General features: G+C 47.8%; 2 protein-coding genes across 28 annotated transcripts in view; one reads left to right on the forward strand and one right to left on the reverse strand.

The window, feature by feature from the left end:
- Nucleotides 1-430: 430 nt before the first annotated feature.
- TMEM200B (transmembrane protein 200B) lies at nucleotides 431-4,916 on the forward strand. Of its 3 annotated transcripts, XM_061390596.1 has the most exons (3): nucleotides 434-520; nucleotides 1,892-1,990; nucleotides 2,507-4,916. In XM_061390596.1, the coding sequence occupies exon 3, from the start codon at nucleotides 2,527-2,529 to the stop codon at nucleotides 3,448-3,450; it is 924 nt and encodes a 307-aa protein (XP_061246580.1). In that variant the 5' UTR covers nucleotides 434-520; nucleotides 1,892-1,990; nucleotides 2,507-2,526; the 3' UTR covers nucleotides 3,451-4,916. The 3 variants fall into 3 exon arrangements, with proteins under 3 accessions (XP_061246590.1, XP_061246580.1, XP_061246570.1); XM_061390606.1 differs by lacking the exon at nucleotides 1,892-1,990 and having other exon boundaries at nucleotides 431-520; XM_061390586.1 differs by lacking the exon at nucleotides 434-520 and having other exon boundaries at nucleotides 1,641-1,990.
- The window catches only part of EPB41 (erythrocyte membrane protein band 4.1), a 181,208-nt gene continuing 160,209 nt past the window's right edge, over nucleotides 4,518-25,516 (reverse strand). For 15 of the 25 annotated variants that reach the window (XM_061390473.1, XM_061390457.1, XM_061390441.1 and 12 more), the window contains 6 exons: nucleotides 21,022-21,471; nucleotides 19,760-19,888; nucleotides 12,063-12,164; nucleotides 10,872-10,952; nucleotides 7,988-8,092; nucleotides 4,518-7,338 (listed from right to left, as the gene is read on the reverse strand). In XM_061390473.1, coding sequence (XP_061246457.1) covers nucleotides 7,994-8,092; nucleotides 10,872-10,952; nucleotides 12,063-12,164; nucleotides 19,760-19,888; nucleotides 21,022-21,471 — 861 coding nt within the window. In that variant the 3' untranslated portion in view covers nucleotides 4,518-7,338; nucleotides 7,988-7,993. The remainder of the gene's footprint in view (nucleotides 7,339-7,987; nucleotides 8,093-10,871; nucleotides 10,953-12,062; nucleotides 12,165-19,759; nucleotides 19,889-21,021; nucleotides 21,472-25,516) is intronic. The other 10 variants (XM_061390525.1, XM_061390515.1, XM_061390506.1 and 7 more) reach the window with 1 other exon arrangement.

A 25,516-nucleotide genomic window follows, 5' to 3' on the forward strand; every position in this document is an offset into this window, starting at 1 on the left:
TGGCCGCCTCCTCGAGAAGCTCCCCGGACGGCGCTTGGCACCTGTGGGCTCTCAGTTGCCCGAGGGTCCTCTCCGGGGCGCCTGGAAGGGATGGACTGTGCGAGGCGGGGGAGGACGTGCGGCTTGCCCTGGGTCTGCTCGCTCCGGTTGCGGGGCGAGGCAGGGGTCTCAGTCTTCCCACGTGGGGAGGGCACCCTCCCAGGCCTTCTGAAAGACGTCAGCCGGGGACTTGGGGCCCTCGGATCCTCCGAGTCACCGGGCGCGTACACAGCGCTTACCTTCGAGCCTCGGCCTTGAGACTCGCTGCCTCCTTCCAGCCGTGGGGCCGGGCCGGACACTGGCTGGACACCGGCCGAACTGGCCCCGGGGCTCCCGGTGGGCGGGGCGGGGGCGGGGCCGGACCGGGGCGGGACCGGGCCAGGGGGCGGGGCCGGGCGCCAAGAGTCCACGGAGACCGCTGCAGGGCTGGAGCCCAGGCGTGCGGACTCGGACCCGGACCCAATCCGGCGCTGAGCGCCAGGTAAGCGAAACTAGGGGCCTGGTGGGGTTCGCCTCTCCACTTTCCCCAACTTTTTGTTTGGTCGCTACCTCCAGAAAGGCCCTGGGGGTTGAGGGGGAGCGGGAGCGGGGTTCCCTTTTTTCCCGCGGCAGGAGTGTGGACGCGCGTGGAGGCGGGACCCCGGAGTGTTAGGAATCCGGCCCTCGGCAACTTCCTGCGACCAGGGATCTTCGGACTGTGGCTCCAAGTTGCTGCCTCTCCCGGGGTCCCCAGCGTCGACTCACGCCCTCCAAAATCTCAGTGTCTCTGAGCTTGTCCCCATCCCTCTCTCTACAGGCCTCCGTTTCCTTCCCTACCCGCCGGGACCGGAGGGTGGCTCGAGAGTTGGGACGGGGGCGCCAGCTCTGGGCTGGGGCTGGGGTGGTCATTTCTCCAGTTTGGGGCTGGGGAAAGAGCTCCATACTCAGAGACCAGGAGGGGAACGGGCCTCCCCTCCTCCCAGGACGCTCCCAGGGCTGTGCCGAGAAGTGCCCGGGGTTGGGTTCTGTGTGGACGCCCCCCCGTCCTGCGTGGAGTGCGCTGCGTGACCCCAGCAGACCCGTCCACTTCTCCGGGCCGCAGTTTCCCTCTGTGAACCCCAGGCCTTGGACGCGGAAGACGCCGGGCTCCATGCTAGGGCCTGGGCCTTCAGCGCTTCTGTCGGAGGCAGGGATGGGATGTCCTGCTTTGAGCTTTGGGGTGCGGATGGGGAGAGAGAAGGGTAACAAGGCCGCCTTGCTGGGGCCTCAGCTACGGGTTCCAGCGATGCAGCTGTTGGGAAACCAGACTGGGGCAGTCAGGACGCACTACTGGACAGCGAGGTCCTAACCCTCCTCTCCTGCGGGGCCCGGAGCTCCTGGGCAGGGGCACCGTTTCCTCCCACACCCTGTCTTTCGTGGGGGCTACATCACACGTATCCCGGCTGCTCCCGCCCGGCCTGGATTCAGTCCCTCAGGCCGCAGGCCGGGTCGCACCAGCAGCTGGGAAGGGCTTACGCCTGGCGGCCCAGACCCTGGGGTGCAAGGGCGGTGCTGCTCTGGCTGGGACGCGGGCCACTAAGGCCTCGGGCTGAGGAGGCCGGAAAGGAGGCCAGGCGGCGGGAAAGGGGGATGATTCATCCGGAGGAGCCCGAATTGGAAACGCTGCAACCTGGGGGCCAGGAGAGGAGCTCACCGGCAAGGCCCGGAGCCTGGCACCCATGGCCCCCTGCCTCCTGCCCGGACCGTAGATGGGCGGCTGGAGGAGGGGAAAGGGGGCTCTTCGCGGAGTTTCAAGAAATCCTGCGCAAAGTCTGCCGCTGGTTTTGGTCTGAGCGGTCTTCTCAGAGTCTAGCTCAAGTCTGTCTTGCTGCAGCTTCAGTGCTGACTGAGGAGGTCTGGAAGGAGGGGGCGGGCAGGAAGAGGCTGGAGTCCGTGACAACCCCCACCACCACCACCACCTTCCTCCGCTGCGGTACGTGTAGCGCAGAAGGGGGAAGGGGGGCCCGCGAGCGACCCCGGCGGCCCCGGGCGGCCAAGTGCCCCCTCCCTCCTTTACTATATGGTGCAGCCACGTGCGGGGGTGAGCTCGATCGCGGGCGGGACTTACCCTGCAGACGCCGCTGCCGGGGGCCCTACGCCTCCCTGAGCCAGGGACCTGCAAGCTGGCCAAGAGGGCGCCGGCGGCCGGAGCCCCGCAGCCGAGGATGCGCCAAGGAGCAGCCCGCGCCCCCCTCCCTCGTCTCCGCCCGCGGGTCCGGCCAACTCCGGCTTCTGCCGCGCGTCCCTGGCTCAGAGCTCCGCTGCGGAAAACCCGAGCGGGGGCGGCTCCCCGCCTCGCAGCCCGGGAAAATCCGGGGGTGGCCGCCAGGGATCTCCAAGCGTCCTGGGCGAGGCGGCCCCATCTTCCCTCCCAGACTGGGGCCCCCGACCTGGCGCTCCGACCATAGGCCCGTCGGTTCACTCCTTGCCTCCCCACTTCTCTCCGCAGAGCGCCCAGACGGCGGCGAGATGACGGCCGGGAGCCCTGGAGACTGCGGGGAGGTGCGGAGGAGCCCCGAGGGCCGCGTCTCGCGCCTGGGCCGCCGCCTGGGCCGCCGCCGGCGCGCGCGCTCCCCTCCTGAGCCCCTGCGGGTGCGGGCGCGGCTGCGGCTGCGCTCGCCGTCGGGGGCGTTCGCGGCGCTGGGGGCGCTCGTGGTCCTGGTGGGCATGGGCATCGCGGTGGCCGGCTACTGGCCGCACCGCGCCGGAGTCCCGGGACCCCGGGCTGCGAACTCCAGCGCGCCTCCCCTGAGCGAGCTGCGGCGCGAGGGTCGCGGCGCCGGCCGAGCTCACGGCCCGCACGAGCGGCTGAGACTCCTTGGGCCGGTGGTCATGGGCGTCGGCCTGTTCGTGTTCATCTGCGCCAACACGCTGCTCTACGAGAACCGCGACCTGGAGACGCGACGGCTTCGCCAGGGGGTGCTGCGGGCTCAGGCGCTGCGGCCCCCGGACGGCCCAGGGTGGGACTGCGCGCTCCTCCCCAGCCCCGGCCCCAGGACTCCCCGAGCCGTAGGCTGCGTGGAACCAGAAAGCTGGGACCTGTCCCCGCGTAGGGGTACCTCACCCGTCCCGTCAGTGCGGAGTCTGCGTTCAGAGCCAGCTAATCCTCGCTTGGGGTTACCTGCCCTGCTTAACAGCTACCCACTGAAGGGCTCAGGACTGCATCCACCCTGGGGTCCGCGGCCCCAGGCCGGCCATGTGATCATCACCGTGCAGCCCTCTGGCTCCTGCATCGAACATTCCAAGTCTTTGGATCTGGGCCTCGGAGAGCTCCTGCTGGGGGCCCCAGCGGCTAGGGACTGTGCTCACCGAAGCTGGCCACGGCTGGACCGCCTCAGTCTGGGGGGTTATGCCAAGTTGGGAGCAGGAGGGGACTTGGGGGCCCGGGTCTGAGGAGGAGGGGCACAGCCTGCTGTGAGGCTGCAGCGTGGACCGTGGTACAGCCCTAGGAGTCCTGATGTCTAGTAGAGGTTTCAGTCACATCCCAGCGGGGGAGGGGGATGGATGCTCCAGCCCCAACAGCTGCCAAGGCCTCCTGACTTGCATGTCGGCAAAGAAATGCCAACTGCACAAGGGTTCAAAAAGCTAGAGAGGTTGTGTTTTAATGTGGACTCTGGAGACCAGCAGGACTCAGCCTCAGGAATTCCTTCAGCCTCCAAAAGTGGCCTTAGCCCTGGACAGATATGAGGGGGCTGGAGGCCCGGGGGATACATCTGGTGGGTGTCTTGGCACACCCCAAGTGATGGGTGAGGGTCCTCAGACCTGGAAGGTAGGTTGTGGTGTTACAGGCTGGGACAGGCTCCCTCCAAGGTGGCACTGGTGCTGGGGTTTGGGCCTCTGGGAAGATGGGCAACGCCGTAGAGTTGAGACCTTCCACTGCCATCTGGGACTGAGCCTTTAACTCCCACCACCTAAACCTCTTTCGCCCTCAGCCATGCTGGGTACATCTGGTAAGGGCTATACTACTGCCAATGCCTCCGTACTAGGCTCTGGCCCTTCCCCAAACAGGCCTGAGAAGCCCCCTTCTCTCCTTTGTCGTGTGGCCCATGCTGTGAAATCTTTCTCCGGGTGGCAAAATGCATTTGCCAGTTCTCAGAAATCCTTTTATATGTTGAAGCACCCTTTTGGTCAGTGTGGATAGCCTTAGAAAATGGCTTGGATTTGTGTCTCCCTGACCCATGTTTTTCCTAAGTTGCCAGTAGGGGAAGAGAACTTTAAAAGTTGATCAATCTTCACAGAGTCAGGTTTTTGTTTTTTTTTTTTGAGTTTATTGAAAAATGCAATACAAGAGGAAGCAAGACCAAACTAAACAGTAGTATCTAAACACTACCACCACTTCTCTTACTACAAAAGACCCAGATGGCAGACCTAAATATTGCCTATTTAATCTAAGGTTGTTGTCAATTTGATTCGGCTGCCATAGTCTCCTATTTTGTTGAGAAATGAAAACAACTACTTGATATGATTCATAATTTTTTTTTTTTTTAATTTACAAAGCTCCTTCATTTTTGTCACCAAAATAAAACATTTGAGAGAGATTTGTAAAACCAGCCAGCCCAGGGACTGAGATACTGGGCAGGTATTTCCCATGAGCATTCCTTGGTGTTGGTCAGGCCGTAGCTCTGGCTCCATTTCCAAAGGTGGACTGTTGCCTCGCCACCCTTAGCTGCCCTGAAGAACACACGGCGGGGACTGGGGGTGGGCAAAGATTCCCTGACAAGTCCCTGCAGCCAGGCTCTGTGGGGCCTCAGCTGATAAATTCAGGTTCTGCTTTGTGGGTGGGTGGGTGACAGAGACCTCAAGTGGCTTGGAGGAAATCTTTATTTCTCAAGTGGAATAAAAATCAAATTGCAGCGAGAGTTGGTACTGTGGTGTGTCTGAGTCACTTTAGGAAAATGGCTGCTAAGTTGTTGACCCTGGAAAAGAACTCTTCTCCCCTCTTCACCATTTCCACCTGGACAGTCTGTTTTTCTTCTCACGCACGCACGCACACAATTGCAAGAAGGAAAAAAAAAATTCAAACAACCGCCAAACACCAAGTTTGGTAACCAGAGAGGGAGGAAGGTGAAAGAGGCTTGGGAGGATACCCCTCACATTGGCTTGTCCATATCATGGCTTCACAGTGCGGCAGGGCATTGGAGATCTTCTGGTCCAGTTTATAGTCAGGGAAGCAAGGAGAAGTGAAGTGAGCTGGTAACAGACTGAGGGGAAGTTCAGGCCCCCGATGTGTGGTCCAGGGCTGTGAAAGCAGCCACTCTGAGCAGGTATCACGGGATACAGGGGCATCAGATTCCTGACGCACGTGCCCTGCCCTCTTCCTTTGCCCATCTCCATTCCACAGGTGTCAGCTCTGGGCTCCTGCAGGTCTTCCAAGCAGCAGAGCTGGCCACTGGCAAGCAAGCTCATCTGGCACATCTGCTTGATGTGAGCTGGATTCCCAAGGTCGCCACCACTCCGGGTCACAAAGCCCTTGGCTTGGGCACCGCCCAGAAAGCCCCGTCACTCCAGACCTACGCTCCCAGGCTGTCAGTCTGTTCCTGAGACAGGGCGCTCTCCTTCCCCTACGGCCGGTGACACATCCTACCTGAGCTCCTCCCTGTCCCTGCCCAGAGAGAGAGCTACCTGTGGGTTAGTAACAGTCTCAAGGAAGGACTCAGAGAAAAACGCACACACGTGAGATCAGTTCAAAACAATTGCATCTGTTGAGACAAAGTTCAGCCAGTGGACTCCAAGCATGTGCTGCTGGGTCCCACTGCGGGGAGCAGAGGCTTGTAGCCGCCTCTGCTCACGGCCCTGGAGCCCCCAGCGATGGCTGGGTGTGACCCACTGTCCACCTCAGGGAGCTGACCTTCTGTCCTAGACTTAGGATTCTAAGACCGTGTAGGCAGATCTGTCTACTGGAAGATTAGAGAAGGCCTACTGAATAAAAATGCCCCCCGCCCCCAAATCTTTACCAGGAATAGTGGGATTGGGGACATCAGTTCCTCATTTTCAAAAACAAACAAAAAGAAACCTTAAACCCACCACAAAAATCAAGCCATGAAACCGGACAGACCTCAGATGGCAAGTGGGGATGAGCGGAGCTGGTGTTTGTGCCCCTTTGTCAAGGGGGGTTTTGTGGGGAGGGAGGCCCGTGAAAGCCATCCCCCTGCTCCAGAAAGGATAATCTGCAAGCAGGTGCCACTGGTGAGGAGTAAGGTCATGGACCACAGTCGCCTGCTGGGTTACACTCCCTGTCACCCGAGGATTAGAGAGAGAGGCCCAGGGGTGGTCTCCTGGAAATACATCCGAGCAGATCTGGCTGAGTGAGGCAAACCCCAGCACACCCCCGTGTCAAGTGCACGTTCCCAGAACTAGAAAACCTTAAAAAAAAAAATCTCGTCAGCTTGCCTTGTCCACATCACCAGTAAAAATGTGCCATCAGTGCTTCTGGCCCAAAGTGCCTATTTCCCCGTGAGTTTTGGTCTCCTGAGATGGGAGGTGGCGGGGGGAGCTCTTAGCTGAGCCACTGCTTCTGATGAGGTAAGAGGGGAGGGAGGGCAGGAAGGTGAAGGCCACGGATACAGTCAAACATTCACAGTATCAGATATGTCTGAAGCAACGTCTTATGTCTTTGATCTAAAGAGGCTCCAAAGAGAAAGAGTTGGGGGAGAGGAAGGGAAACAGCGCTGCATTCTGAGCAGAGTCTCCACCTCCACAAAGGGATGGGGGGCACTTGCCTAGGGCCTGCGCCTTAGGGCAGCCGCCCTGCCTGACATTCTGGTAAAGGGACATCATTGGCTCTGAGGAAGGGCTGGTTTATGAAGTTTCTGCAGTCGCCTACAGAGTATAGACTAGGGGAGGATCGGGGAGGCCCCGTTAAGCTGGCTTTGTCCCCCCAGCACAGCTGACAGTGTCATTGGAGGATTTCCAGGATGCTATGGACCCTGTCAGTGTAAGTGGGGAGGGGCTGGTCTGAAGGGGTTCCAAACCACCCCATTAAAAAAAAAAAAAAAAGAAAAAAGCTCTTTAAAAACAGTCCATAGAGTGAAAAGTTGCACAATTTCTGGTATCACAATATAGAAAAAGGTATTCAAAAGGATCAGTGATGTCTAGAAGACTTTCTTGGTATAAACTCCAAATAGAAAAAGAAATTGATTTTCTGGTGGTTTAGAATCAATCATCTTAAAAGTCTGAAGTCTAACTATTGCTGGTTAGCTTCTTTATCATTCCGCTGGTTTTTCTCTGGGATGGCAGACGGGCAGGGGGTCAGGGGGTTGGGGGGAGAGGGTGGGAGAGTTCCTAGAGGGAAGAAAGAAGCAAAGTTTTAAAATCTTGCAAAGGAGACCTCCCTGTCCCCCTGCCAAGTTCTTGAGGCCACAGGTGACAATCAGGACCTGAGTGGGTTTTACAGGGCCCCGTCCTACCTGGTGACTGATGGCTTCTTCAAATTATTTGTAAACTACTTTTAGGCATGGATTTATCTGGAACCCTGGCTCCCCAAAAGTCAGCTACCCTGCTTCCAACTCTCTAGTCTGGCCCCAGGGCTTCAGCCATCTCTCTCCTACCCTCCCAAAAGCCTCATTTCTGGACAAGTAGTCCTGGTTTTCTTGGTTTTGTTCTCTTCCTCTGACCTCCCAGGTCTCGACTCAGAGAGCCCTGTGACAGCAGAGAACACAGCAGCAGGGAGAAAGGGAGGTAGGAAAGCAAGAGGGTGAGGGATGATTCAAGAGGTGGGTGGGGTTTACATCCACGTGTGGGGAATCTCTTCCAACCCATCACTGACGGGACTGCTGGGGCAGGAGGAGGACATCTGGCTGCTTTAGTTGGGCGCCAGGGACTTAACAACCACCCACACCCTCCTCCTCAGCCTTCCTCCGCCTTCAGTTGATCAAGTGCTGATGTGGACCCCTCTGGAGGGATAGGTCCGCACCCCAAGAACAGCCCCTACCTGAGCTCACTCCTCAGAGATTTCGGTTTCCTGGTGGACGACCACCTTGGTCACTGACATGTCTGGGTGCTGCTCCTTGGCCTCCTTGATGGCCTGCACCAGGACCTGAGGAGGACAGAAACAACGCCCATCAGACAGAAGGCAGGCTGGCTAGTGAAGAAGGAAAGGGTCACGGGACACCACTTCTCTGGCAAGTTCAACCTTGCTGTCTGAAGAAGCAGGGCCGAGGGCGGGCTGAGCCACACTGATGACAGCTGAACCCATCCCGGGCTGCTTAGGGAGGGCTGGACACAGGGAAAGCTAAGAGCTGTCTTCAGGAAGTCAGGGGGACTTCAGAGGTGACAGGCTGGGTGGCTCTGGGAGGATTCACTCAAGACAGGGCATCTAAAGAACAAAGCAAAATCTGTGCTCAGTGCAGGGTAACCGGGAGGCTCAGGACAGGAGAAGAAGATAATAGAGCATGCTACAAGAAGGAAGAGATGTCTTTGGCTGAAGTAGAGAAAAGAAAGGAAGGGAGAGTGGGAGGGTGTGTGATATGCCATTACTTATTATTATTTCTTGATCTTCACAACTCAATGAATCAAGGTAGTATCCTTAATTCCATTTTATAGAACCAAGGTTCAATGGTTAAAATGCTTAATGTTTCAGAGCTAGTAAGTAATACAAAGGGGATTTTCACTTACATCCATCAGACTTTCCCCTTTACCAGACTGGTTTTCAGTTTCAGCAGGAGGTGGAAGGGCATGATGACCCTGTTTTAGCATCTGGAGGAGTTTTGATCATTTTAGGAAAGCAAAAAGGAGCAGATGAAAAGTTAAAGAAGAGTAATGACACCACTGGGCTTCCCTGGAGGCTCAGCGGTAAAGAATCCGCCTGTGATGCAGAAGACACAAGAGACCAGGCTCAGTCCCTAAGTCAGGAAGATCCCCTGGAGGAGGCCATGGCAACCCACTCCAGTATTCTTGCCTGGAGAATCCCATGAACAGAGGAGCCTGGGCTACAGTCCACAGGGTCGCAGAGTCAGACCCGACAGAAGTGACTGAGCACGCATGCACGCACAATGACATCGCTACTCCCCTCGGGCTGCAAGTCTCGGAGCCTCAAGCTCAGAGCACCCCAAGGTGGAAGAGCCCAATACAGCCTTTGGGGGATGGCCGCATGGGATTCTCAGAGACAGCCTGTGCCCCACCCCACTCCTCCATCAGAAAGGGCTTGAGCTAGATTTGACTGGCTGATTGTTGAATCTGGCTCTTAAGACTACCCCTAGGAGGGATGGGAAGAAGGGAAATCCCTCTTTTGGTCTCCTGACTCCATGAAAGCCACTCCTGGAACTGCTACCCCTACAGAGCCCTGCTCATCCCCCCTCATCCTGTTTGCTCAACCAAGGCCCCGCCCAAGCCCTCTCTCTGGTTCCTCTGGTCTACACCTGCTCTCTCTGACAGCCTGCATCTTCTTCAAGAGCCCCCTCCTCATCCAGAGCCCACCATGTCTTGTTCCCTCCACGTGTCCCCATGTCTCAGGGACTGGAGGACAATCAAGCACCACTCTGAGCTATCAAGATGTGCATGTCCCTTTGTCACAATAACCTGAAAGAAACCTATGATTATTTTTGTTTTACAGATGGCAAAACTACAGAAGAGAAGTCAAATAACTCACTCAAGGACATATAACCAGTAAGTTACAGAGTCAGGATTCAAGCCGGGTCTGTCTCACAGCAAAGCCAAAGCTCCTTCCCAGGCCGTCTAGCACACTAAGCACGTGGCAGGGGCTCAGAACACATCAGGCCGCGTGGGTGGATGCAGGCTGGTAACGCAGCACGATCCCCTCAGCTGGGGCAAACAGGCTGCCAGGGCTCCCACCTGGGCTTCTGCAGCCTCGCTGCTGGGACCCTCAGTCCAGTGTTTTTAGCTGTAAGTCTCAACCCTGCTACCAAGGGAATGGTCAGCACTGCAGCTCAGTTTTGTGTTTTTTTTTTTAAGGCGCTCAGCATATCAGCATAAAGGCCACAGAACTATGGCTCCGCGCTCCTGTCAATGATTCCAGAAGCATTTGCATGCAGTCTCTTCCACCCCCTCTTCTCTGCAGCTTTACTGTTCTAACTTCAGCTCCCAAAGAATTGGGAACATTAATCCTGACCTTATTATTTGCTAATTGCTTCAAGCACACAATTAGCACCTAATTAACATAAAAGCATAGAATTTTAGCACTCACAAGGGCCCAGAAATGATCTAGATCAACCTACTCTCTTTTAGGAGACGAAACAACAACAACAAAAAATCAGAGGTAAAGTGATTTGCCCAAGGTCACACAGCAAGTTCTTGACAGGTCTGGGAAGAAAGCAGGTTCCAAGTCTCCTGAGTCCCATCCTCTCACACGCTGTCCCCGCTGGCTGGCCCCTCCCAGTGCAGAGATCACAGGCTGGTCTGATCGCCTCTACTGCCTCCAGCACAGGTTACAGGATCCCCCCCGAACAGCGGCAGTTTTTCCATTAGCTTGGAGTCCACCGCGTGCCACACTATGTACATCTGTATCTCACTTGATTCTCACAACATTCTTGAAGGAAGATCTAGCTTATAGATGAGGAAACAGAGGCTTGAGGGAGTTAGAGCTAAAATCTGGTAAGAACTAGGATCCGAGCTCAAGTCTTTTTGAGTCTACAGCCCATGTTCCTTTTATTCCACTTCGCTGCTTCCTCAGTCTGCGGTGCCCCCCTACCCCCACAGGTCTCGTGGTCTGATTCCCTTTGTCCTCCTTAACTGAGGACTGGAGAAGCTGGGGGGCTATTTGGAGATAAAGCTGTTGTCTTGTGCAAGCCAACTCTGGTATCCATCGGTCAACCCACTGGGAAACCTTCCCACATTCAGAATCTCCTTGGCATCCCTACCTGATCGTGGTCAATATCTGCATCTCCTGTGATCACAATTCTCTTTTCAATCCGAGTCTCTGAAATCCCACCTTTTACAGTCTGCAACCAAAGAGAAAAGTTATCATGTAAGAAAGAAATAAAGAAAGGAAGGGAGGAAAGAAGGAAGGGAGGAAGGAAGGAAGAAAAGAAAAACCCAAATAGCAAAACAAATAACATCAAGCAATCAGTCTGAAAACTATACTCCAAATTTTAATCTGCTGTGGGGTACTGCATAGATAGCCTTCTCACACACTTATTCACAATTTGGACTGGATCTGCTAAAATGAGCACACCTCTGTTCCTCTGTATTGCTAAAAATTCTTAATAAGCTAAACATAATTCTTTGAGTAAATAAAACAGGTGTTTCTTTTTGCTCTTTTCCTGTATATTTTGATTATTTTCAAGAGGAAAAAACTCAGAAGACTATAAACAAAAATGTCATGCAGCTTGAAACTAAGCTCTTTGTTTTAAAACAGTTTCCTATGACTAATGTCAAAAGATCCTCAAATAATGCCCCTACTTGACATATGAGGAAATCAAGGTCCAGATACATGAAGTAACTGGCTTCCAGTCATCTGTGTGTTGATGAAGGAGTTTGGTCAGGAATCTAGATTTCTTACTTACAAGAAAATGCTTTTTCCTCTAGTGCCACTGCAAACATGGATTCTCTATAATTTTCTGGGAGTAGTTCCAATTTTAGATACTTTGTCCCTCTTGCCCCCATAAACAATAGTCTAATGATTCCAATATTTCAGCATCTGAACTAGTTCCCATGGCCTGGATCCTCGATGTGGCATAAAAATTCTTTGTGAGACCCCCAAGTTCTGATTTTTGGCTTAGAAAATACGGTTGCTTAATAATCCCAACAAAACTTGCCTTTAAACTGACCTCCCCAGCCAGACAGAGGAAGCACTGACCAGGGAGACAGAGGAATGTGTAAAGAGAAAAACATGTGACTCTATGAGACCACTAAGGAGGTAGGGATGCTCAGGGTCTCCCTGGGTTTATTACTGGGGAAAGCATCAGGGCCTTTCCACCTGAACATGGGGAATAACTTGCCTCAGTAAGGATAAAGCTGAAAATCCTTGTTTATGGACTGGGGTTCTTGCAGAGAGGCAGCAAGCCTGGCATGCCACTCGATTTCATAAGGAATTTCTAGCTGTCTGTTACCTTGGTAATTTGAGTTGTGGTGGTGCTGCTGGTGGTCTCGGATGTGATGGTCTGAGCTGTCAGCAAAACTCCTGGGTCCAAGTCACCGTTGCTGTCATCCGTCTGCAGAAGGAGACACAACACATCAGCATGCCTCTCAGGAAGCCTTGGGGGCAGATGCTGGAGATGCAGCTTTGCTCTGCAGTTGTGCATCCTAAAGCAAACCCCCAATTCCCTTCCAGTGATCTCTTACTTAATAAATAAAAATAATCTCCTGGGAACAAAGCTCCTTCCAAAAAAGCTGGACGAGTCCAGTTTCCTCAGCATTGGGTCAGGGATAGGAGTGGATCAGACACCGGAGGAGGCTGTGTAACCACAGATTCAAAACCAGTGACAGTAACTATGCATAAGTATACAGCATGTGACAGCTCACAAATGACTTTCAAAACTTCAGCTTTTTTTGATGCTTACATGAGTCCTATCAATATGAGTAGAAAAGGCAGAAACTTAATAGCACTCCCAGGTAAGGTGTGTGTGTGTGCGTGCTTCAGTTGTGTCCAACTCTTTGCAACCCTATGGACTGTAGCCCGCCAGGCTCCTCTGTCCCTGGGATTCTCTAGGCAAGATTTGAAGTGGGTTGCCATGCCCTCCTCTAGGGGATCTTCCCGGCCCAGGGACCTAACCCACATCTCTTTATATCTCCTGCACTGGCAGGTGGGTTGTTTTTTTTTTTTACCACTAGAGGTAAGACTCAGGCTCAGAGAAAGTGAATGGTTTGCCCAAGGACTCAAAACCAATCCTCTCTACAAATCTAGAGCTATTTACACACCACCCAAGGCAAGAAGGAAAGGTATAAACTCTTGGTTGCTAAAGCAAGGCTAGATTCTGAGTCATATGCCAGAACTTTCCAGAAAGAACCAGGAAAGGTCCCTGATGGGGTATAAGGAATCTCGGGCTATCTTCTTTGAAGATCAATATGAAAGACTGGAGCACGTGAGGTATGTTCTTTCAAGGCTAAGTAGGGGGAAATACATAGAATATCTCAATGACACTTACTGAGACCAAAACTATCATTGAAATGGGTCCTCCTCATTACAGGAGGAGTTTAAAACTATTTAAAACGCTGGGCTACACAACTAGTCTACATAGAGAACAAGGGCTGGGGCTACTTCTTGTTTCTCTGGAGCTCACTCTACTAGGACCAAGATAAATATATTATGATCAGGCTGAGAAACGACATTAGCAAAAAAGGAAAAGAAATGTTTGGCAGGAGCCAGACTCCGCCTGATGAACAGTTATCAGCAACCATTTGGGCCAGTAGCAGACTCAGAGCTGCTGACAATCCCTGACCAAGATGAAAAGAAACGAGGGGAGGAGGATGGAGGCTACCTACAGCTACACGCGCTTTTCAGACAGGCGAGGCCGGAACTGCCTGACACTGGCATCAAACACTGACTCAGCGGGGGATTTAGAGAACTGCAATTGTTTTCATAAAGTATCCTGCAGCAAGCAATGTGTTGGTTACTCTCTTTCTCTGCCTCTTTACAGAAGTCATTTATATTATAAGTAGAGGCCTCCAACCCTTTTGAGTAAGGACCACATTTCATTGAGCCAAAAATTTGAGGCATCAAGGGGAGGGCAGGAGGAGGGGAAGAGCATTAGGGAAGAGTCCCTGGCTGGGCTCCCTTCCAAGTAGTGAAGTGAAGTTGCTCAGTCGGGTCCAACTCTTTGCAACCCCGTGGACTGTAGCCCACCAGGCTCCTCCGTCCATGGAATTCTCCAGGCAAGAATACTGGAGTGGGTTGCCATGTCCTTCTCCAGGGGATCTTCCCGACCCAGGGATCAAACCCCGGTCTCCCGCATTGCAGGCAGACACTTTAACCTCTGAGCCACGGTGGCTCAGATAGGTAGGAATCTGGATAAAACAGAGGGAACTTGATGGTGTCATCTAAGTCTTTCACTCATGCCAGCCACCTCTTACCATATTATTGACTAGTTCACTAACACCTTCTTCAGCCCAGACCCACTGATCTACCTTAGATTCAGACTCAACTAATATTTATTGCACTCATGCTATATGCCAAGCATATAATGCAACTGTTACCTCAATCACACCTATCGATATCTGAAGTAGGTTCTATTATTACACTATATAGAAAGTTAACTTTCTATAACTTAACTATATAGAAAGTTAAGAAAACTGAGGTCCAGAGAAGTTAAATAAACTGTCAAGGTTCTACACTAGTAAGTGTTTGAACTAGGACTGAGGGCAAAGACATCTTGTCTAAAGACTGGGGTTCGGGTCCCAGCTCAGACAGTGGATGGCTATGGGATCTTGGCAAGTCATTCTGACTTTTCTGAGTTTTAGTTTTTCTCACTTTTACAACAGGAAGTCTTGTGCTCTGCTTCTACTGTAGCTGTGAAGATCAAAAGAGATTTGAAAAATAAAAGTATGTTGTAAGTTGTTAAGAATTTGTGTCCCAATATATACACAATGGATATTACTCAACCATAAAAAAGAATGAAATAATTTTGCCATTTGCAGCAACATGGATGAACCTAGAGATTATCATACTAAGTGAAGTCAGAAGAAGACAAATATTATATGATATCGCTTATATTATGTGGAATCTTAAAAAAATGATACAAATGAACTTATTTGTATAACAGAAAAAAATAATAGACACAGCAAAAGCAAGCTTATGATTACCAAAGAGGAAAGGGTGTGTAGCAGGGAGGGATACATTAGGAGTCTGGGATTAAAATACAAACTATTATATATAGAATAGATAACCAACAAGGACTTACTGTTGGTTATCTATAACCAACAGGGAACTATATTCAATATTTTATAATAACCAATAATGGAAAAGAATCTAAAGAATGTATATATATACACACACACACACATATACACACATACACACACACACACACATATATATATAACTGAATCACTTTGCTGTATACCTGAAACACAATACTGTAAATCAAGTATATTTCAATATTTTTTATTTTAAATTTATTTATATTTCAATTAATTTATTTTTTAATTGAAGGCTACTTGCTTTACAGAATTGTGTTGGTTTCTGCCAAACATCAACATGAATCAGCCAAAGGTCAATAACATTTTTAATTAAAAAAAAAAAGAATTTGTGTGCCAGGAGGTCTAAATCTTCTTGAAGAGCTCCTCCTCTGCTAAACCTGAGAATCTATTACCTCCACCCACCCCCTTATTCCTCCTTTTCTGTCTTGAGAAGGTAGAAGAGGGAGGAGACACTGTTAAGATTTCTGACTTATGCTCTTCCCACATGGGGCCTCTTTTCTTGCCGGTGTTTCCAAAAAGGGTTCTGTGGCTCTCACAGTTGCTTATAAAGTTAACCATTCCCTCATCCTATGACACAGCAGTTCCCCTCTTAGGTGTTTACCCAAGATAAGTGAGAACATGTGTCCACAGAAAGACTTGCACGTGAATGTTTAAAGCAGCTTTATTTATATTTCCCCCAAACTGGAATCAACTCAACTGTCCACCAAGAAATGAGAGGATAAACAAATTGTGGTATATTTGTACAACGGAATACTACTCAACGATACAAAACAGTGGACTATGGATTCATATAACGTGCGTGACTCTGAAAAAGCATCTTCAGACAGAAAAGGGTATGACTGTATACTTCCATTTATATGAAGTTCAAGAATAGGCAAAGACTGGAAAAGGCTATGAAGAAGTTTTCAGGGGTCATGGAAATGTTCTGTGTCCCCAAAATGTCTTGGTTACACACATAGACACATTTATCAAAACCAATCAAACCGAACTCTTATCACTGTGCATATCGCTGCATGTAAATATTACCTCAAGTACACATACATACGTATACATGAAAAAAGTAAAAAACCCTATTCTGGCTCCCCACCTCCTCTCACCATATCCCAAAGTGTAGGAATTATGGACCAATTGAAATAAGGTTCCCAGGTTTACTTGTCTGGCAAGATAATAAAAACAGGAGCAGAAATAATTATAGTAAATAGTAACAATAGCAAATAATTATCTGGTGCTTATCATGTGCCAGTCACTTTTTTCTACATATTACTTATACCATCTTGCACTGTGCTTTTTCATTTACCAATTTATCATGTAGATATTCCCATTAGAAGCTTAAAACAATAACTGCAAAGAATTACCATAATTGATGTACTATATATAATTTATGTAACCCGTTCCCTATTGAGGGGCACTTGGGTGGTTTCTATGGTAGTGACAACTTAATCTGAAATGCACATTTTATGTACATTAACTTATTCATTCCTTGCAACAACCCTATGAGGTAGAACTATTATTAGCCCCATTTTACAAATGAGGAAACTGAGGCACAAAGTGATTTAGTAACTTGACTGGATACTAGTAAGTGATGAACAGGTTCAAATCCAGTAAATCCAATTTCAAAGTCAACACTTCCCCACCATACTTCACTGCCTAGTCAGTAAGAAGTAAGACAAACTATAAATTTGTCTTAAGCCTGGTTAAAGTGAAATGAAGGTAGATGTATGCAAGTGAAATTCACTCAGTTGCATCCAACTCTTTGCCACCCTGTGAACTAAAGCCTGCCAGGTTCCTCTGGCGATGGAATTTTCCAGGCAAGAATACTAGAGTGGGTAGCCTATCACTCCTCCAGGGGATCTTCCCAACCCACGAATCAAACCAGGGTCTCCTACACTGCAGGCAGATTCTTTACCAGCTGAGCTACTAGGTAGCTGGTAGCTGGTTAAAGTGTCTTAAGCCTGGTTAAAGTGAAATAAAGGAAGACGCATAACAATATAACAATAGCTACCATTCTGGAATAGCCACTATGCACCAGGAAAATATTATCTTTATCTCAATAACCTTATAAAGGTATTTCTCAGAAGAGAAAGCTAAGGCTTGGAGATTGACTTGCTAAAGGTCACAAAGCTAGCAGGTGTTGGAATTAAGATCCAGGTTTCTCGAGGACTTCCCTGGTGGTCCAGTGGCTAAGACTCTGTACTCCCAGCACAGGGAGCCTGGGTTCCATCCCTGGTCAGGAAACTGGATCCCACAGGCCACAACTAAAAGTTTGCATGCCACAGCTACAGATCTCACATGCCACAATGAAGACCAGCGCAGCTAAACAAATAAATGACTATATATATATATATATTTTTTTTTTTTTTTAAGAAGATCCAAGTTTCTCTAACTCCAGGGCCCACAGGCTTTATCTTGTACATCATGGGGCCTCTGTATTTCTCTTACATGCTAGCATATTTTAAAATGAATTTTTGTATGGGATACACTCAAACCATACATGGGCTTCTGTGGGCAGAATGGCACTAACAGTTTTTTAAGTAATTTATTTTGAACCATTAAAAATTTTTTTTGATATGCACGTTACAAAATTTAAAATATTCAAAATGGAGATGAAATGTCAGTGTCCCTCCCACTCCTGACCACAGACTGAAGTCCCAGGCCTCTTCATCCCAGGCCATCCAGTGGTGGGTTTTTGTGTTTTTGAGCACCCACTCAAGAGACAGTATATTCACATATAAGCCTTTGTATCCATACCTATACATACAACCCTTTTCCCTCACATAAACAGCATATTATTTATACCATATTGTACTGCATTTTCTTCATTTACCAATTTATCACATAGATTATTCCCATCAGAAGCTTTTTTTAATGGTTGCACATAATTACCTTAATTGGACGTACTATAAATTGCAAACCTGCTCTCTATTGACAGACAGCTGTTTCCATGGTTTCCATGGTAGTGACGGCTTAGAGAGTTCCCTCCCATATGCAAGTGCTTCTTTCAAAACGCTCCTGGCTCACTGTGCTCAATCTTAAAGGGACGTCCTCTGCCTTCCTCTGCAGTCCCCGCCACTGCCAAGTCCTGTTCATCCGTCTCTGTCTCTCCTGACATAGCTCTTTCTTCTCGTTTCCTCAGGCTACCCTTCAGTTCTTCACAAGCATCCCCCTAAACCTGCCAGAAGCCGTATCCCTGTCCCCAGGCAGCCCCTCCTTTAATAGATTCAGCACACAGCTTTAGGAACCATCTTCCAAAACCACTGCCTAAATGAGGCTACTTTATCACCACTGCCAGAAAACCTGAAGCCATGGAGCAAGTCATTATTTACCAAACTCAAATTCCACAGCTGAGACCACAAGAGGGAGAAGCCGGAAGCACACCACGTTAACTGAATGTCTATGAACACACCAAGCGCTGTCCAGACGCCACTTCACTTCATCCTTCTCCAAAACCTGCAGTGGTGGGTAGTACTATCCCCATTTTACAGGCAGGAAACAGAGGCTTAGAGATTAGTGATTTGTTAAAAGTTATCCAGCTAGTACATGGTTGAGCTGGGATATACATTCCACTTGTCTAATTGCAAAGAATGTGCTTTTAATTGGCAAGTGACACTGCTGCCCAAAGGTGGATGTCATCACCCAGCTTATGGTGATGTGAGGATTAACCGAAAGGATTTGTGTGAAACCAGCCAGCCAGAGCTCCACACGGCCGCCTCCTTCCCATCATGCAGGCTTCAGCTAAAATGTCACCTTTTCAGAGAGGATTTCCTTGACTATTCCAGGCCCAGAATAGCAACTCTTCATGTTATCGCATATTGTCTGACTCTTGATCCTATTTTAGTTCCTTTAAAGCACTTACCACTGTCTGAAATGTATACATCTGGGTTTTATTGCCTGTCTCTCCAGACTGGAACGTCAGTTCAGAGAGAAGGGCCTGTGTCCACCCTGTACATTGCTTTGGCCTAATACATAAATGCTCAAATACTTGCTGCAATAATGAATAAACAGTTCCGTTTATAGACGGAGAAGTTTTTTGCACTTTTGGTTTCTGTGAATGAAAAAGGAAATGACTCAACCTAAGCAAGACGAGTTCATTCAAATTATCAACAAGGAAGGAGAAATTTTACTAAAAGTAGGAAGTAAACAAAATTTTAAGCACTAAATTCTTATATGATTTTAAATTTAATTGTAATAAATTGATTATAAATATTTTAGCTCTTACTTCCTTACTTAGACTTCCCTGGTGGCTCAGACGGTAAAGCGTCTGCCTACAATGTGGGAGACCCAGGTTCAGCCCCTGGGTCAGGAAAATCTCCTGGAGAAGGAAATGGCACCCCACTCCAGTATTCTTGCCTGGAAAATCCCATGGATGGAGGAGCCTGGTCCTCCGTGGGGTCCATAGGGTCACAGAGTCGGACACGACTGAGCAACGTCACTTTCTTTCTCTTACTTACATTTCAGGTGTGATGTTCAAGTACCATCTTACACAAGTTTCACAACAGAATCATGAGGTAGATACTAACACGGTGCAGGCGGGTATGGGGGGTGGAGCGGGGGCATCAGGGCTCCCAGATGCTCAACCGCTTGTTTAAGTTAATATATGGAGAAGCTGGGACCTGAGCTCAGGTTTGTTTGACCCAAAGCCCATGTTCTCAACCATCACACTGGATTGTCTTCCCTAACTGAACTCGGTGGATATAAGCCATCAGATCCAAGATAATTTTGCTTTTAATAAAGTATCTGGGGACATCTTGAGATGAGTGATCTCTTCTGAAAAGGACTGCCCCAGAAAAGCCTAGTATTATTTGCAGCAAGTGATGAGAAACCCTGTGTAGAGAGGTGATTTATCATGTTTACTGGATAGTCTCTGGTTCTGAAACACTGAACCGTGTCCCACCTGGGCAGCCTCGTACGTGATGGTCTTGGTCTCCGTGTGGACGATAGGGACGTCTTTGGTTGGAATTTCACTTTTCACAGCATTGGCAGTGTCTGAGATCGTGACGGTCTGAGTCTTCACCAGGGGAGGCTGTGAGGCAGTAAAGAAAGAGAGTTACCGGAGTCCTCTGGAGGCTGTGGCTACCTAATCTTCTGACATTGATCTGATCAAAGTGATTGCTCTGATCAAGCAAAGGGCTAGCTCAACCTCTGCCCAAGCCTTGGACACTATTCCAGTGTAGCCCTGACAAGGTGTTGAATCACCAAGGACATTAAAGAACAGCACTACTGTTCACTTTCGCAGGCTTAATGGAAAGCAATGGTATCAGACAGTTACGCGTGGTGAAACAGAACACTTCAGATGGACCTTCAGAATTTGAATATAAAACTATTTGCCAAAGAGCAATCACTTCTGTTTGTCCTTGTGACTGTACCATTAAAATTAAGGAAATCAGCCACATTTCCTCCCCTTAGTACAAATGGTACATGACATAGCACTGGCATTGGAACACATTACCCTGCAATTCATTAACTTCTTTCAAATCAATGTCAGACATTCACTTTGGAGTTATTGAAAAGAAAACAATATTGGAAAAAGTGGAGAGAAGATAATCAGTTTTACCACCACCTGGTGATTAATCTCAGAATTTCCAGAGAATGAACTTAAGCGAAATATCAAAGGTTTCCTGTCCATCAGCTCACCTTCCCCAAGACTATAAATCACCCTGAAACTAGCATATGATTGTGGTAAAGTTAAGTGGCCATCCACCTTAGCATAGGAGATTAGTGCCTATGATCATGGAAGCTCCCGTGAGTGCGGTCAGTGGGAGTGGTGGGCTGCACTATTTGGTGCAATACATAAGCCATTATTTGGGGCCTGACTCCTCATTTAAAAAGTCAGTTACCCCTTTTAATTGATTAAGAGTATTTGAGTTTGGGGGGCAGGGTCTCAGAACACTGAAGGCCCCTCATCACAGAAGTCTCAGAAATTCGCCTCTTTACGAAGCCCGTTCTCAATCGAGGAAAAGAGTTTTGGGGGTAGTATTAATGACTCTGAATACATTTACTTGTAGTAATCAAGAACTGCAATTTTACTCTGTGATTTTTGAAAAGAGCCAAGAGGCAACTATCCTCACCACTGCCACCACCACCTCCTCCGCAGAATAGATTCTGGCCCTCTCCCAAAGTGAGTCGTTAGATCTGCATCACTGAATCAGTTACTACCTGGAAACTTCGAATGAGGGTGGGGAATTGGTTACCCACACGAGAGTCAAGAAATGATCCGTTTTGCTTTCCAAGTGGCTTTCCTGGTGCAACACGTTGCTCACTACTCTCTGCCTTTTTCTCACCAAGTTGCAGCTGGGAGGAAGCTGGTGATACTGAGGCCCGTAAGGCACTGGCCTGTTCCTCCACTCCTACACACTCCCCACTGGGACCTCTCAGCTCTTCCTTAATATCAAGAGAGCCAGCTGCCCCCAGCTCCTTCTCTTCTGTCTCCTTGCTGCTTACGGGGAGGGAGCCAAAGTCAAAGATTTTTGGAGACTCCGGTGAAGCGGTCATTTGGTTCTTACTAGGAATTACTGAACGCTTGGGGCCCTCCCATTCAGAGTCAGGGTTGGTAGATGGCCCCGTGGTCACGGCAGCCACCTCCTCGGTGCGAATGCCATTTATATTCTACAAATGAATGAACACACACAAGAGTGAGAAGATTAGGAGTAGGTGGGGAACACAGTGAACTCTGAGAATCAACAATGATTTCTAAGAGGCCTCGAAAATATTAATACTAATATAAACCAGGAATCTAAGCTCCTGAAGGTGGTCAAAAGGAAGAATTACTTGCTGTTCACTAAACATGTCAGCAGCTTAAACAATTCCAACACCATTTTAGTCATAGTTCTACAGCATGGTTAATCTGAGAAATGATTCTGATGTGCCTCACAGAGGAACAGTTTGTGTTAACTATGGACTTCTCTGTAAAACATACTCTTCATACTCAGAGGGGAAACTATTCCTAAATACCTAACTCATTACTATGCACAGGACACAGGGCAATTTATGAGTCGATAAAACATAGCTGGATGAGTCTGCTCAGATTGAAAAATGTTCCATACATCTCCAAGCCATATGTATCATCATGCTGGCCCATGATGGAGAAGCTGAAATCTCGACTTTGGTTGGCAGAGATATGGAAGGTGAGTACATCCAGCACAGACAATCCAATCATGGTCAAAGAATTAACTATAATATCAGAAATAGTGAGACAATGCTTTTAAACAGAATAAACATGATTTATCAGCAGTTGAGAAGTATTTCTCCATGGATGAATGACAATGTCTCCAACTCCTGAGAGAAATAAATCCTGGAAACACAGAGTTCCCTCTTGGGCTACATGTCTCACATCAAAGGATAAACAGATCTAAAATAAGAACTTTGAAGAGAACGTGGAAGAGAAGGTAACATCACAGTGTGTGGACCTATTCCTAATGTTCAAAGAAAAGTGATGTGGTTGGAAGAAGAGTAGGAACTCACATAGCAGGAAAAGAACACGAAGCATGTGAGAAACGAACAATCTAACAGAAGCCAAATGTTAGGAAAACTGGCATGTGCTCACCAGAGAGCTATAAATAAGCCACGTAGGCCTGAAATTTTGGTAAAATCAGTTTACCATATTACATGCCATATAGGAAATTAACAGAAAAGCACTCTTTTAAAAAGGTGTTCCTGGAATAGACAACTTATGCTTGGACCAGCCTACACGTTTTAGTGCTGCAATCACACTATGTGTATTATATTAAAAAAAAAAAATCGTTACTGCTCCTTAAGTTGTAAACCAGTCTACACTGTGATGAATATAAACCAGCGGTCTAGTAAGAGAAGAAAAGATGCACTGCACTTCAGAACTCCAGGCCAACTTTACCTCTAAGAACAGTCTAACTTAAGAGCATTTCAAAGTGGTACAAGTTGAACTCACATTAGGTAGGTCTTTCATTGACTGATCATGAATATTACGTAGGACATGAAAAACGGGATTGAAAGATGACAAGAGAAACTGTCTTTGTCTGAAGGCATATCAGAGATATATAAACTATTCATGCTAAGCATATATGAATTTCCTCATATTTAAAGTGAGAATAATACTTGGTTTGACTCACAGGGTTCTGAAAGATCAAATACAATAGTATAGGAAAGCACTCTGTAAATTCTCAATTACCATGTAGATTCACTTAATTCAATCAACATTATCTGAGCACCAATAATAGGCTAGGGCCTGGGGGACACCAGAATGAGTTTGTTGTTACGTTACTAACACTCTGTACTACTTTCTAAGGCACTTATCTCACCATTTCTTTCAAGTCAGACAAGCTGTTATGGAGCTGCCCAAAATAGATTCACTGGTAATAAACAGATAGGCTTTCTCAAATTGCTGTATGCTAGCTCTAATGCTGTGAACAGCATATCCAAACCCAGTCACATGGAGAGGCTTCTCCAGATAATTTTGTCACAACTGAGAAGGTTGATTAATAACCAGGAAAATGCCTAAGATAATCAAGGAAGAGCCAATTTTATACCAGTCTGACCAACTGATAATCAAACATTGCTGAGGCCAGCACCACCTGGCCCAAAGTTGCCTACTGCTGAGTAAAATTAGATAGATTGATCATTTTTTTTCCAAAGCAGGAATTGAGGAGACCAAGGGTAAAAGCTGTGGCCACAGTAATATCAATTCAACAAATATTTACTGATCACCAAATACGTATTAGTCATTGGAAATAAAGGAAAACTGATAACAGTTGGGTTGGATTACTACTTAGAGCACTCTCACATATGGTCGAATCAACCGCTCCAGTTGGCTCCGCTGTCGAGATCTCTGGGACAACACAGCCAACTACTTACTGGACACTCTCCCAGGCATATGGGATACAATATGCCCCAAACTAAACTCATCCAGTCCACTTTAGTGTGTCCCGTATCTGCTCTTTTCTATTCCCACACTTAATGTCTCCATTCAGGCTCTTATAATGCCTCACCCAACTTACTGCTAATGCCCTAAACAAATTTTCTTTTCCTTCTTCCTTCCTCATCTCAATCCTTTCCTGAACACATCCTTTATTCTGCTGTGAAAGTGTTTATTTCTAAAAATGAAACACTGAAAATTCCATTTTTCAGCTTAAAGTCCTTCAGTGACTCTTCACCGACTTTTGGTTAACGTTCAGGTCCTTTTCTAACACACAGAAAATACTTTAAAATATGACTCTTCTCTCTCTCTCTCCAGCTTCACTCTGCTACACCTCCACACACACCCTTCTCTCTACTAACTCAAGACAATTTGCAATTCTTAGAACAGAGCATGCTTTCTTTTGCCCCGTGCCTTTGTCAATATTGTATTGTTCTTTCTGCCTGCAAGTCCTTACTCAGCTCATGTTAGTTCTTCTGGAAGTTTTCTCCTGGATGCCTAAAGTATGTTTAGATACCGCGACTTTCATTCCCACTGTACCCTGCCATCATTGGTTTAGTCATCTGTCTTTTCCATCAGACTGAGCTCCTTGGGGGATAAGGACTTCTGTAGTTCTTAGCTCTATATCTCTCTTGCACAGTTTTTGGCACATATAGATGTTCAGTAAAAACTTGCTGAAATTATACTAGATAAATTCAGGAGCCCTGAGAACTGTTTTGCCTCAAGCTATTCAAAAACTGAAAAGGCTCGTTTAGAAAGAACATAAAAAGTGGCCCCCTTGACCAGACCAGCATTCAGTGTTCTACGTCAGAGGAAAACTAACATTATGGCATGTTCACCATGTGACAGGTACTCTAGCAAGTTTTCTCTTTTCATTTTTCACAACCTCATTACGAGGTAGTCACTATTTCTATTTTATAGATGAAAAAATGGAGAGGGTAAGCAGGCGAGAGCTGGGAACTAATGGAACTAGAGTTTAACCTAACCCTAAGGTCAGTGTCTGATTCCAAAGGCCATTTCTACCCATGGCAACAGAAAGTATTTCTAGTAGGCCCAAAGGACACATCCTATTACATTCAAAAGAATATACAATAACCCTGACTTTTCTTTTGAGAAGTACAAAAATTGCCCAAAGTCCTCTCAGCGGAGTCTGATCTTAGTGGCTGACACCATACTTTGAAACATAAGCAGATGGCTGGAAAGCCAGAAGAAGTGATTGGGGCAAAAAGAAGATATAAAATCCTTATGACATAAGACACACACAATTTGGCATCTAACATGAGTAAAGAATTTTAACTGACAGTACTGTGCCTTTGGCTTTGACCATCAGCATGGACCATTGGATTATATAAGATTCTGCACAGCCCCATATACCAAACTGGCCTGGAAACTTTAAACAGATCTTCTGAAGGATATGTCACAAGGTTGTCTAGTTGGTTTCAAGAATATGAGAAGGAAAAATGTTAGACCAGTATTTAAGTGAGCAGGAACATTGTTTGACTGAAAACTCTGTTTTCCTTAAGAAGTCAGTAGTTCCTGCTAAGTATGATAAACCAGTATTTTCTTTGGGGGAGAAAAAACTCTTGATTTTTTTTTTTGGAATTTTTTTTTTCCTCCTAAAGGCTTTCTCTTGACAATGACTTACTCAAACAGATTATGTCACAGGATCAAGCCCTGAGCATGTATGTGCTTTTATGAGTTATAAATAACCTCTCTCTTGACTTAGGGATTACAGATATTATTAAAAGTGGGATATGGGTGTTT

This window comes from Bos javanicus, chromosome 2 (genome assembly GCF_032452875.1).
Source record: "Bos javanicus breed banteng chromosome 2, ARS-OSU_banteng_1.0, whole genome shotgun sequence".
Taxonomy (NCBI): domain Eukaryota; kingdom Metazoa; phylum Chordata; class Mammalia; order Artiodactyla; family Bovidae; genus Bos; species Bos javanicus.